This window comes from Myripristis murdjan, chromosome 14 (genome assembly GCF_902150065.1).
Source record: "Myripristis murdjan chromosome 14, fMyrMur1.1, whole genome shotgun sequence".
In the NCBI taxonomy this organism is placed as follows: Eukaryota; Metazoa; Chordata; class Actinopteri; order Holocentriformes; family Holocentridae; genus Myripristis; species Myripristis murdjan.
Window position 1 is genome coordinate 22,776,806 of NC_043993.1, and position 12,733 is coordinate 22,789,538.

At 39.1% G+C, this 12,733-nt stretch overlaps 1 protein-coding gene across 1 annotated transcript; it reads right to left on the bottom strand.

Moving 5' to 3' along the window:
- Positions 1-3,317: 3,317 nt before the first annotated feature.
- On the bottom strand, positions 3,318-11,342 carry rtn2b (reticulon 2b). The gene is made up of 8 exons (XM_030069174.1): positions 11,330-11,342; positions 8,229-8,436; positions 6,872-7,010; positions 6,519-6,588; positions 5,506-5,552; positions 5,001-5,059; positions 4,780-4,872; positions 3,318-3,366 (listed from the first exon to the last, which is right to left on the bottom strand). The coding sequence occupies exons 1-8, from the start codon at positions 11,340-11,342 to the stop codon at positions 3,318-3,320; spliced, it is 678 nt and encodes a 225-aa protein (XP_029925034.1).
- Between the last annotated feature and the right edge of the window lie 1,391 nt (positions 11,343-12,733).

A 12,733-nucleotide genomic window follows, 5' to 3' on the forward strand; every position in this document is an offset into this window, starting at 1 on the left:
AATTGCTTCTGCCATTGATCAGCTGAAAGGAGAGTTTCATCTGATGTTTGAGGCTTTTCAGAGAAATTCCTCTGAAGGTCACTGTCACATTGCTTCTAAAAACAGAGGGGGAAAACAGGTTTTGTTGGCCATAACTTTTTGCCTTTTTGCACCAGACTGTGGATGCTGTAATGTTTCTGACTGAGGAGTAGACAGCCACATGATGCAGCACAATGACAAAGAAAAGCTTTGTCTAGATCCATTTATTTCTTGACCACAGTCAGAGCTGCTCTAGGCTCCTCTGCTTCACAGGCTCAGATTTCCTGCATCCTCTTGTGTCAGCGAATTGTTGACACTTTCCAAGAGCACCACCTAGTGGTCCTTCTTGTGAGCGCAGCTCCTATTTGCAGTGTGTGCTGACACAAAAACGACCCTTGGATGCTCTACAAACAGAACTCAGGGGAAATCTGGTTTATCCAAACACAACTTTTTAACATTACAAGATGTTTAGCAGGAGATGTTTGATAAAGGATGGAGATTTACAGCTCTGATGTTTGTTTGTTTTTTTATATATTCTCAGGTCACTGCTATTATATGAGTATAAATTGGCCCAGTAGGTATCATGCCAACGGCTCTGGATGTATTATCGCTGTTCTCTGTCCACTGAACCACATACAGTCATCTACCTATACTAAAACTTACTTAACCATGGTTTATATCAGAGAAGTTTGACAAAGCTGCCTATTGAAAGATAATTTGAAGATACAGTAGACAGTTTTCTGCTGCACTGTCTGTGTGACAGACAGTATCAACTGTTTGGAAACGGATGCCAATCAAGATCAAACCCATTCATGAAGCATTAACTGAAGCTAATCTGTGAAAATATATAGCTTTTTTTTTTTTTAATAATACTAAATTGTATGTGTAACTTCTTAAGCAAAACCAAATTTCAATACCTTTTTGAATTCATGGATTTGTGTGCAAATCATGTCCTATTCATGCATGAGACATGGTTCACTTGCAGTTAATACATTTCCTCACCAAGATATTTACTCATCCTCGCTCATCATTTATTGTTGCACTCATTTGTCATTCCTATGGAACTGAAAACTTTCACAGGAACCCATTTTTACCCCAGTGTCATCACATTTGTTTACTCCACTGTTTACTTACTGATTCCATTTATACGTCAGTATTTAGTATGATTTTTGTTCATCTTGGATTCCCACTTGGCTAACAATGGCTTTGTCGTCAGCTGGTGTCTGATGTTGTTTTTCCATCCAGGCAGGACGTTAATGCTCCATGTGGTCCTGTGATTTGTGTGTTTCCAGCAACTCTCTCTGCATTACCAGCAGTTAAGGCTGATATGGCTTCATTTGCTCTTGACCTGGTAAAACTGGCAAAACTGTCCACACATGAGCAAACTGGCATTTTATGTATCAGTTTTATATCTGGAACAATTCTCCTGGTGAGTATGCAAGAGCGATGACATACAAACATAGATAACTTTTAGATGCACTTTAGAGGCACTGCGAACTGTTGAGTAATGTTGATTTCTTTTTCAAAACACTTTTATTAGGGAGCAATGAAGTACATACAATAAAAAATATGTATAAATACCTATAGAAAAATAAGTTTAACTAAAAGAGAAGACTAAGTGACCACCAAGACATAAGGCAAAGCACATTGTTAGTATGACTGAGACTTAGAAAAATGATCTGATAATGATGGGAGGTGATTTTTCACCTCACATATGGTTTTCTGTATATTTGATAATGTCACAGATTTGAATGAAACAGCACTAATGTGATGTAAACAGAGCAACATTTAGGTATTACTCATCACTATCTACCATTCATCATTTGTCAGTTGCCTTACCCAGTTGCCATTTATCATTCAAGGTGAACAGCCACCAAAGCAATCCATTGTTAAATGCCTGCTGGCAGCTCAGTGAGATAAAAAGAAAAAACACACTGCAGAATAAACTCCTTAAGTTTTCTGCAGTCTCCTGCTCATGATTCGTGAGCTCATTTGTCGTTTCACATTCATTTGGATTTCGATATTAACCGTCACTGCTGGAGTGTAACATGCATTCATAGACTTTCTATGAATTTATTTAATTCTCGTGAGGGTTTTGCTGGTTAGAAACTCTGTTGTTCAGGATTGGCCTGCTTCACATTCACACAGTTACACATACACACTCACACAGCTGTGCTGGAATAACTGTGGGTTGCAAGCCTTGCTCAAGGGCACTCTGGCAGAAGTTGTCTAAGTACTTTCACATAGTTTTCAGCTGAATTATTGGGCTTGTGTGGTTGGCTGTTTGGAACTAAAGCACATTAATGCCTATATATTACCTCTATTTGAGAACAGTGTGAACACAAGACACATGATGGATCATAAAATGATCCCTTTCAATGATTTTGATGAGTACAAATTTAACTTTATTATGAAAAATAGAGCCAAAAAAGAGTGAAACAGGCCAATCTGCAGCCTGCTAGTTAAATTAGCATGCCTTTACAGCTCCATGTGAGCCATTTGATATGCCATTGTGTGTTACCAGTTATTCTGCATAGACAGACCACACTGTGACATCAATAGGACAGTGTATTCATTAACAAACTCCATCAGGTGGTGTATTCAGCACACATTCACTTCAGCTGATAAGTGAACATCTCATTTGTCAACCCCGTTGTCAGGGATTTAGAGATATTTGGAATCATAATGTTAAATTAAATCTCAGGCTATTTCAGCCTTGTTACTATGGGAGGAACAAAGTCTGGAAGTTTAACTATAAGGCTGTGAGAGAGCGCACCACATCACACCTGGCATGCGAACATTAGCTGGCAGCTAAGCATCTAACTTGAAATGAATACCTATTTTTGGATCATACTTTGAAATTTAAATCACTGTGCAGGTTATGTCAAGTTCTGGCCAAAAATGAGGAGTTGATTGTTTTTGAACATTATCGTATTTTAAAGTGTATCTTTCCTTTAAGTGCAGGCAAGTGGCAAAAGTTTAGCTGGACATTGAAATGAAGCTTTCATGTTCACTGCAAAAACTGTCCATTGAGTTGTGCATGTATTTATTTATTTATTTATTTATTTTGGGGGATGGGTGATCTGCATTATTCTGCCTTTTTAATTAATTTATTTATTTTTGGGGGAAACAAGTGAAACTGCATTGGGAACAGGTAGAGCTCTCTCATCACACCAGTGGAAAAAAAAAAAAACTCACTTATGTTAAGCAAAATAATATTTTAAGACTGAATGTGAGGCTAACTGGTAGGATGGTGATGTTCACCACCCTGTTAAGTTTCCCCTCAAGCCCTTCACTCCTCACTCCTCATTCTGGTGCTGCAGCTCCTCATGATACTCTGGGGTGTCGCTGCACCACAGACACCACCAAGATGTACGCCTCAGACCCATTTTGGGGTCTCAATTCATAGTTCAAGAAACCAGCTCTCATCATGCTATTTATTTATTTTTTTAAATGATAAAATCTATAGTTAGGAGTCTTATTTATTAAAATGCCTTCAGACGCCGGTGTTTGACACAATTATCCAGTCAAAACAGGGTGGAGGTAGTATGCCTTGAATAAGCTGCCCTGAGAACATAAAGATGAAGCCCAGAGCACCGGTTTGGACGTACAGAGCAACAACCTGGAGGAGCTACATGCAGTATTTTGTGTCTCTCAAAATGCCCATAAACCGTCACTTCCTAGAGGGATGTTTCTGATTTGATAACAGCAAAGAGGTATGCACTCCAGCAAGGTAAGACAGCATGAAGTTGAAACCTTATTGTCACAATAGTGGACGAGGAATAGAGCTGCGTATTACTTGTTAGGTAAGAATGGTTCCTGCTTTGTGTCATAAAGCAATGTTTGTGCTGTAAAGCAATACAGCAGATCTCCTCTGCAATCTGACCTGAGCGGCACACAGTGTTGTGTATGAACCAGTGAAGGCTTCCAAGTTAACGATATTAATGTCTCAAAATTAATTCATGTTAATAATGATAATAAACTGCTACACATAGTACTGTTCAGCAGAAGGTTGACCTCATGGGCTAAGCCAGCAATGTTTGCTCCAAAACAACAAGCTTCCCCTCCAACAAAGGGACACCAGTGGCTGTAACAAGCTGCCAAAAAGCAGCAACATTCAAAGCAATGCACACATAATTAAGAAATTCATGTAGGTTAGTTTGTGTTTGATTTACGGTGTCACTATCTTGTCCAGCTGCTTTAGCTAATGTTGACCTCAAGTTTAACTCACTGTAATATTGAAACTATTGTTGGTGATGTGCAATTTGATGAAAATAACATTAACACATCCAGCAATAATACATACCTATAATATGTGACTGTTCAACAGGGAACATGCAACATTAGTTTGTAATTCTGTTCCTATAAAAATAAACAGTGTAAACTGCTGTAAAATCAAGCAGCTGTCTCTGTCCTGGTTTGACTGGATGATTGTGTAAACTAGATATATCACAAACTTCCCTCAGAAGACACTTGAATAAATGAAATTCCTCTCTGCGTGCAGTCCCCCTCCCTCTCCTTGAATGAATGGCAGCATTGTATCGGCTGTCAGAATCGATTAAATCTTGCTACCGTAAACAAACATCACGGTGGAGGGATGAATGGCGCTGCCCCTCCAGCGGCCCCGCAGAGGATGTTTCACTGCAACCTTTCCCAAATCCTGTTCCTGAAGGCTTTTCATGTGTGTGCATCGCCCTCACACACACACACACACACACACACACACACACACACACACACACACACACTCTAACTTGTTACTTTGACTTGACTTTCTGTTTGAGGGCAGATGCAGGAGGCGGGGTAGGCGCAGAGGCAGAGGAGGATTTCACCATATCATATATGTTAAGAAATCTGCAAAACAAAAGGAAGTTACATTAGGCTACACCACACAAAACAAGCATCAGCAAAGAGTTTTATAATTTAGATGAAAATAATTCTGAGGTCAGATTTAATTATTTAATGAGGTTTGAGCAACTTACATGTTTTTGACTTTCTTTATGAAAGCCTTCACAGCTCTAACCAGCCTTCTTATCCGTCCCTGTCAACAAAATGATGCATAGGTAAGTCATCCGCCTGCTGCAGGGCATCCAAAACACCTTATCTGACTCCACCTCCGTTTCTGCCCTCATGGATTATTTGACTAAAATATATTTTAGTTGAAAAATCATATTGCATCTGAATCTGTTGCATGGTAGCTGTTTCCATGCACAAAACAGAAATATTCTGAATGTCACCCAAAACATAGCAACTTATTACTTGACAAATTCTTTGAGAGCAAATAAAAAAAAATGCAGATTATATTTGATTTTAACACCTCTAAATTATTTAATTGTTTTCCTTTTTTGGCTATTCCTTTTTTTTTTTTTTAAACATTATTCATCATGTGTTCTCTCTCCTTCTCTACCATAATTGTATAAAGTTATTTGATGATGACATAGTATTGTGACAAGAAATAATATTCTGGTCCTGTATTCAGTATCTCACCTGCTGCTTTTTGTACAACAGAGGAAGGGAGAAAAGAGCGATCACAGCTGAAAAAGAACACAGGAGACACAGCTCAACTTTATAATCACAACGGTGGAGGATTCATCGTCCTAAAGGCCGGCAGAGAGAAGAGGTTCCCTTACGAAACAAATATATAATGCAGTATATTGGAAAATATCATGTGATATATTAGATAATACATTTCCATATATGGGAACTAGTCTTTATATTTTCCAATATATGAATAATGAAATATATGCATAGACCATACATGTCTATATATTGATACATATAAAAAAATATATTGCAATCAAGACCAAAAATGGCACTATATTTTTACATGTAATAGTTTGTCTTTATATGTTCAAATATACTGCAATATATGCATATACCACATATGTATATATCGCAACATATATAAAAATATATTGGGATTTTTTTTAACATTGCATATTTTCCATTAAACAACCATAACATATACATAGACCATACATGGCATATATCTGTACATATATTTCCAATACATGTTCCCATATAATTGGAAAGTCATAGATCATGTATATTTAAATATATGTACCCAGTATTCATCACATATAAATCTAAATACATTATGTAGTATATTTATAAATATAAAATGACATATATTACGGGATATAAACACATATATATTCATATACAATATATTGCAATATCTGAAATGCACAATTACTTATGTATACTCCATATATTGAAATATATTACAATATATTGATGCAATATATAAATATATTGCATTAATATATGTTTCACCAATATATTATTCTATGTATTGCTAAGACATTTTCAAATATAAAAATATATTTCAATATATTGTAATTCCATAGATTAAATGTAATATATTCTAATATCATATATTTCATTTAATATATTGGTAAATATATTTTCTTTCCATAAGGGTTGAGGAAGACAGGAGGTGGAAAACTTGTTAGGAATTCAAACTTGAGTAAATTTTATGAATACAGAGTGTATCTCACCAGCTATAACCAGAGTCAGTCCGTTGGTTAGGGAGCCCACATAGGTCAACAGATACAGAAGTGCAACAAACTGAGAGAGAGAGAGAGACAGAGAGAGAGACAGAGAAAGAGAGAGAGAGAGAGAGAGAGAGAGAGAGAGAGAGAGAGAGAGAGAGAGAGAGAGAGAGAGAGAGAGAAGGATGGGGAAAAATTTGTCTTAACTCCTGTTTAGCTGCACATTCACATTGCACATTCTTGATGCATGATGCATTTATGTCCAAAGCTCTCCAGATTAAGCTTTCAAGTGCTCCAGTTCAGTTGCTCTTCACACTTTAACTTGGACTCTCATGGTCACATTAACAGTGAGTGCAGACCTTCACGGAGTCGATCACGCTTTCAATGAAAAGCAGACGTTTGATCTCTGTGACGGCGAAGGCGATCAGCAGCACCACCTCTTCTACCAGCATCACTGTGTCCTTGTCTGTCAGAGTGCTGTCTTCATTCAGATAGGACCTGAGCTCACACACACACACACACACACACAGGCCACTGTTAGAAGTTGCCGTTTTGTGTCGTATCTGTGCCATTTGGTATGTGATCCAAAATCACTGTGGAGAAATATTATTGGCTTTATTGATGGATAAACACAATAAACCTATAAACTGCTTTTGTTCCGAGGGTTAAAGTACAAATTAAGATGATAATCATGAATTAAGATGATAATCATGCTGACGTTTCCCTCTCATCCTGGCTGTGTTGTAGCCTACATTCAAATTATTGACGTTTTAGATGTTCTTGTTCAAATATAGCGGGCTTGATTTGTTCCTGTTAAATATGAACTCTCTTCCAAGTGGTTTTTGCTCCCAGTTGCCTCTAGCCTCAGACAAAGTTCTCTCTCCCAAATGATTAGCATCTCATTTGGCAACAATCAGTATAACAAGCTAATTTAAGGATTAAAATTCACAAAAGTGATGTTAGTTGGTATTTTATCTCACAGAAGACAACTTAATGTATCAGCGTAGCAACGACTTTAAATTTGTGGTATTTATTGCAAATTCCATTCAAATTTTCCACAAGGACTTTGAACTATACACCAAACGACCAACTACACTCTGACTCTGATCTCCGACTTGGAGCTTCATGCTTCCTACCTCACAGCGTCCAGGTGGCTGAAGGTGTAACAAAACGGATGCCTGAAGTGAAGATGTGTTTGTTTGGATGCTGTCTCAACAACAAAAGCTCTGGAGTAAAGGTAACTCTCTTCCAAAAGCCCAAGTGAGAAAAGGCATGTGAGGATCATGTTTTGTTTTGTTTTTTAATTACATTTTAATGTGTGCTCCTCTGACTGCCTACTAAAAAACAATAGAATAACCACACATTATTTCCATCCCATTAATTAATGAATCTGAATCAATGAGGCCTTAGTCAAGATTTCCTCCTCTGACTGCCTATCATTGTGGCTCAAGTAATCACACTACAATTATGTGAAGTAACAGAACTACTGAAACTGAAGGAGTAGAAACTGAAGGTCTGAAAAAGAATTTCTGACTAGGAATTACAAGTTCAAGGATTTGGCCTAAAACTTCAACCTTCTCAGTTTTTATGACTACAGCACTACCACACTTATTTTGAAAGGCTTTTACATTTTCCATAAAAAAAAAAAAAAAAAAAAAAAAGAGGCCTGACTCTGGTGAGCTGTCTTGGCCTTTCAGAGCCTTGCAGGACACTCACTGGAAGGGGTGCACCCCGGGGTTCCAGCGCAGCAGCTCCAGCAGCTTGTAGTAGAAGCGGATGGGGAAGGTGACACACATGACGCCCAGGCAGAGGTGGGACAGCACCGTGATGGCACTGAGCTGGAACAGACTGGCCAGGGCCACCACCAGCCCTGTGAACACCACCCCTGTTTTCGCCACATTACGCCAGTATATCAGATCCACAACTGCAGAGAGAGACAGAGGCAGCAATAAGACATTTAAGAAACAATGTTAAGGTCATAAAGTGAGTATCAGAGAGAGAGAAGTGAAGTGGCTGATACGCTACAGGGATCATCCCTTTCCAGTAATGCTGCCATATTGAAATAGATTAAAACTAACAGCTCTTAGCCACGAGCTGCATTATGCACCAAAGGCATCTCTTCAAGGGGGTGGTGCTTTTTCCATTCTCCCCATGGGATCTGGCAAAAGTTTTATATATATCAACCAGCCCCTTCAGTACTTGAAGAGATGGGTAACGTTTGCGTCAAAGAGAAACCTGATGCTATTGTTGTTCTATGTTAATTTGATTTAGTGGTTAGGGTTAAAAGAAGCAGTCACGCTGAAATAATAAACACATACTGATCGCTTGCTCTCACAGAAAACAGCCAACACGAAGGCAACATCTTAATCTAAGGCATAGGACACACCAAGGCGATGACAGATGGGAAAATCACTGTGGATAAGATAGATGAGGTATATTTGAATGTCCCCGTAGGGAAATGTGTTCTGGACTCCGCCCTGCAGCTCCACAGAAGATCCAGTCATATATGCTACAAAAAGACATCTCAACACATAGCTACCCTCTGTGCCTCCCCTCACCTCTAAAAATTGTCTACGAACACAACGGACAGACAATAGGCACGCACGTTCTGCTCCTGCAGGACAGGAGCTATTCCTCCATGCCATGAGGGGGCAGTAGTCTCAAGAGTGGCAACCAGAAACCTCAAGATCACACAAGGATAAAGACTCAAACGAGCAACGAGCTTTCCTTTTCATAACGCTCTGAAACAAAGAAGCAATCTCAATGGTTTTTTTTTTTTTTTTTTGCACATCTCTGCAACTCTGGATGTGACATTGCTTGCGGGCAAAGGGAAACGTTTAAGTATCAAAAGCTGCCATAGCAGCCAGCAACCTGGCAATTCAGCTGAAATTAATGTTATTCACAATATGTTCAGTGGTGCATCATCTATTCCTGTTTCCTAGCTGATGGTGCACCAGGCTGTTGATAATCTGGGAGCACTGTATCACTCAGCACCATGTTGGGGGACACAGCACATGACCACCAAGGAGAGCTGTGTTTCTATTATTCGTACGTGCGAATTTGCAGGTGAAAGTTCAACAAACGTGAACTCTGACCCTCGCACTGACCTCAACTGATTATTTTCTGTTGTTCACATGGGTTTTTAGCTGATGTGTGTGGGAGTCGCAACGAATTTGTGTGTGTCGTGAGCGCTAATGTGACTCAACAAGATCTGACTGCCTCCTGTTTGTTTGGTGTGTCAGGGTGCTTAAGGAAAAACTGGAAAACCCTAAAAACTCAGGTACAGGTTCAAAATGAATAAATCATCATAGATAACTCAAACTGCCCAGCACTTACTACCAACATCTTCTATTTATTCCAAATGAAGTGCTGTACGTTGCTGCTAACAGAAATGTAAATGCATCACCGCCTGTGCACCAGAGGTTTCCTCCCACAAAACAGATACCAAACACAGTGTACACAGCAGATTTAAAAGCTGTCTTGAAGTGGATATATGTTTAATCACTGTTGTATCAGTCCCCAACAGTGAAATGCACATTTGTTTAAGGAAAAGCCAGCAACTCCTCTTTGTCTTGGCAAGGCTGGCAAGAGATTTAAATTCATCGTCAGTTTCTCAAAAGTATTTTTACCACAGGAAGCACATTGATCGTCCTTTTTATAACTCCCAGGTCACAAGTATTCTGGTATTGTTCAGAAACACTAGCCCACATATCAAGTTTCACTCCTCAGTGAATCTTCCATTATATTTACACTAGCACCTTTTTTTCTGACTGACTGAATAAAAGCTGTGTGCATGCATTGGAAGTGATTATGTAATTGCAACATTTAGCAAAAGGAAAGAAAAAATAGGAAGACACAAATATGTCTCCTCCTCTCTCTCTGTCTCTGTCTCTCTCTCTCTCTCTCTCTCACACACACACACACACACACACACACACATCAACAACAACAACTGAAACCATAAATGAGCCACTTAACATAGTGTAAATCTAGAGGTAATTATCTGATTAAAGCAAACATCCAGGAATCTTACACACACACACACACACATGCACAGACAAACAACAGACACAATTTGCACTCCAACAGACAGAAGATTCGTGCTTGTAGAGACACACACAAGTGACAACATAATGCTATTATTTTGTCCAGGTTTTTCTATTTGGTGAGTAAATTTGTACCACAAGCTGGGGAAGCACAGATCACAAATAAAAACACCTTTACTCTGTTACACCTATGAACTTGTTTTGTTACTTTACTTCTAACCCTAACCCATAACTTTAACCTAAAATTAATTCTACAACAAAAACGTTTTAACTGAAATCTAGAAAATGCCCTGTCAAGTGACCACCTCAAATTTGGAAACAGTTGGACCCTAAGAAACTAAACACAAATCACACACACACACATAGGCATTTCTGTCTTTCTCTATAAGCCTTTCACAGTCCCACTGTATATTCATCAACAAAGCTAAGCCATATAATACATATACTAATACTAAATCTCAGTGGAGTCATCAGTCCGGACAGCCAGAATGAAACAAACAGCAATATTCTGTCAGCAACAGGTTCTCATTTAGTTTAGTCCCATTCTGCCCATCTGTCCACCAACATAGACACGATGAGTCAGGTTCAGTATTTGACTGGTCACCCTATCTCTATTCAGAGCACCTGTCCAGCACACCAGCTGAGGAAAATAATGTGCTCTGCATCTCCCAGATCTCACCACCTTCCAGTCAGCTGTGCCCTCCCTGTTCATTACCTCCCTGTCGGTTCTGATTCATGTTGCTTAAGGCTGTCACCATTTTACTTTCTTACCTTTGGTGGCCATTTCAGCAGGGATCCAACGTCTCTCCTCTTGTCAGCGTCCCTGCGCCTCCACTGCTGGCCAGCACTCCAGGCTTTTTTTGGCCACCCCAGCTCTGTCAGCAATATAAGGCCTGGCTGGCCTAATTTTATCCTGTATTGGATACCCCCTGTTTGCATTCACACACACACACACACACACATACATACACACATGCACACACACACACAAATTGGGAACCTGAGACAGCAGCATGTACTTAAGTGAAGACGGTCCCTCAGTTTTCAGAGTGACCTGTGGCTCCTTAGCCAGTTGGTGGCCTACATGCGCCCACAAGTTTTCTCTGCCAAATTAACAGCTTTCAATACAATATTTATTTGCATGCTGGCATAGTATCAAGCACATAACCAACATTAGCTCAGCGAAATAAGGAGGCTGCATGCGCCACTTGTTAAGTGCAGGATATTCAGCATTCATAACAAATCTTTTAACTTGGGCTTGGATTGAGCCCTATCGTAATGTAGCAATAGACTAACTAGTGAGGTAAAATGATCAAGATATCCCCTAGAAAATGTAGAGCACATTTAGTATAGAATGGTACACTCAGTCTTGCCCTTTTAATGCCATTTAGACTTACTGAATACATTTTTACACTTTTGGAAAAGGTGCTCAGTATACCTAGGCTTTGGTGAAAGTTAAAAGATTAAAGCATACTTTAATAAATTAGGTCACAAAAATTCAGATATACTTTAGTTCAGTTTTTGTGGGGGTCAGGCTGACGTATACTTCAGTTCTACAATGTGTGAACCTACTTAAGTGTACATAAGCTGTCTTAAAGTTCCAGTTTACTGTTTTTTAGTAATTTAACACAGTTTAAATTTTTTTATTTTTTTATTTTAAATTTTTTTTTTTAATTGTATAGCCCACAAAAACAGAAAAACTCACCCCAAATTCAGCTTTTGTAGGGTGTATTCAGCCTCTCAGGGTCTCCATTGTAAAGAACAGGCTATTGTGGGCGTTGATTTTATGTTAATGAACCTCTGCTCTGATTGGCCGCCTCACTAAAAGGGTTGGACTTTCAGAAAAGCGAGAAAATCGTGAGTGGGAGTGGTTTTTCACCTTGAGGCAGGCAAATACTGACTGTCAGCCTGGAGTGATGCCACGCTGTTTGTGTGTGAGGGGTGTTTGTGTACAACTTTTAGCAGGACACATGAGGTGGCAAAGCAATCTGACCATTCCTCTCGGTCGGTGCATGTCCTCTGTCATCGGCTTGGTGTGTCCCGGGCCTACAGTCTCCAAATCAAAACTGCTTGTTGAGTTGCATGATTTATAGCCTATAGAACATTTACAGATTTTTTTTTTCTCAGCAATTAGATGCAATGACAAATGCAATGACAAAATGCTGACATGGGGAA

Bases quoted from the DNA above. Each gene is read 5' to 3' on its own strand.
- rtn2b (XM_030069174.1), bottom strand. The intron at 7,011-8,228 runs GTGAGTGTCCTG...GTGTGAGCTCAG, and splicing joins CCCGGGGTGCACCCCTTCCA to GTCCTATCTGAATGAAGACA. The intron at 5,060-5,505 runs GTGAGATACTGA...TTTTGTTGACAG, and splicing joins TGTTGTACAAAAAGCAGCAG to GGACGGATAAGAAGGCTGGT.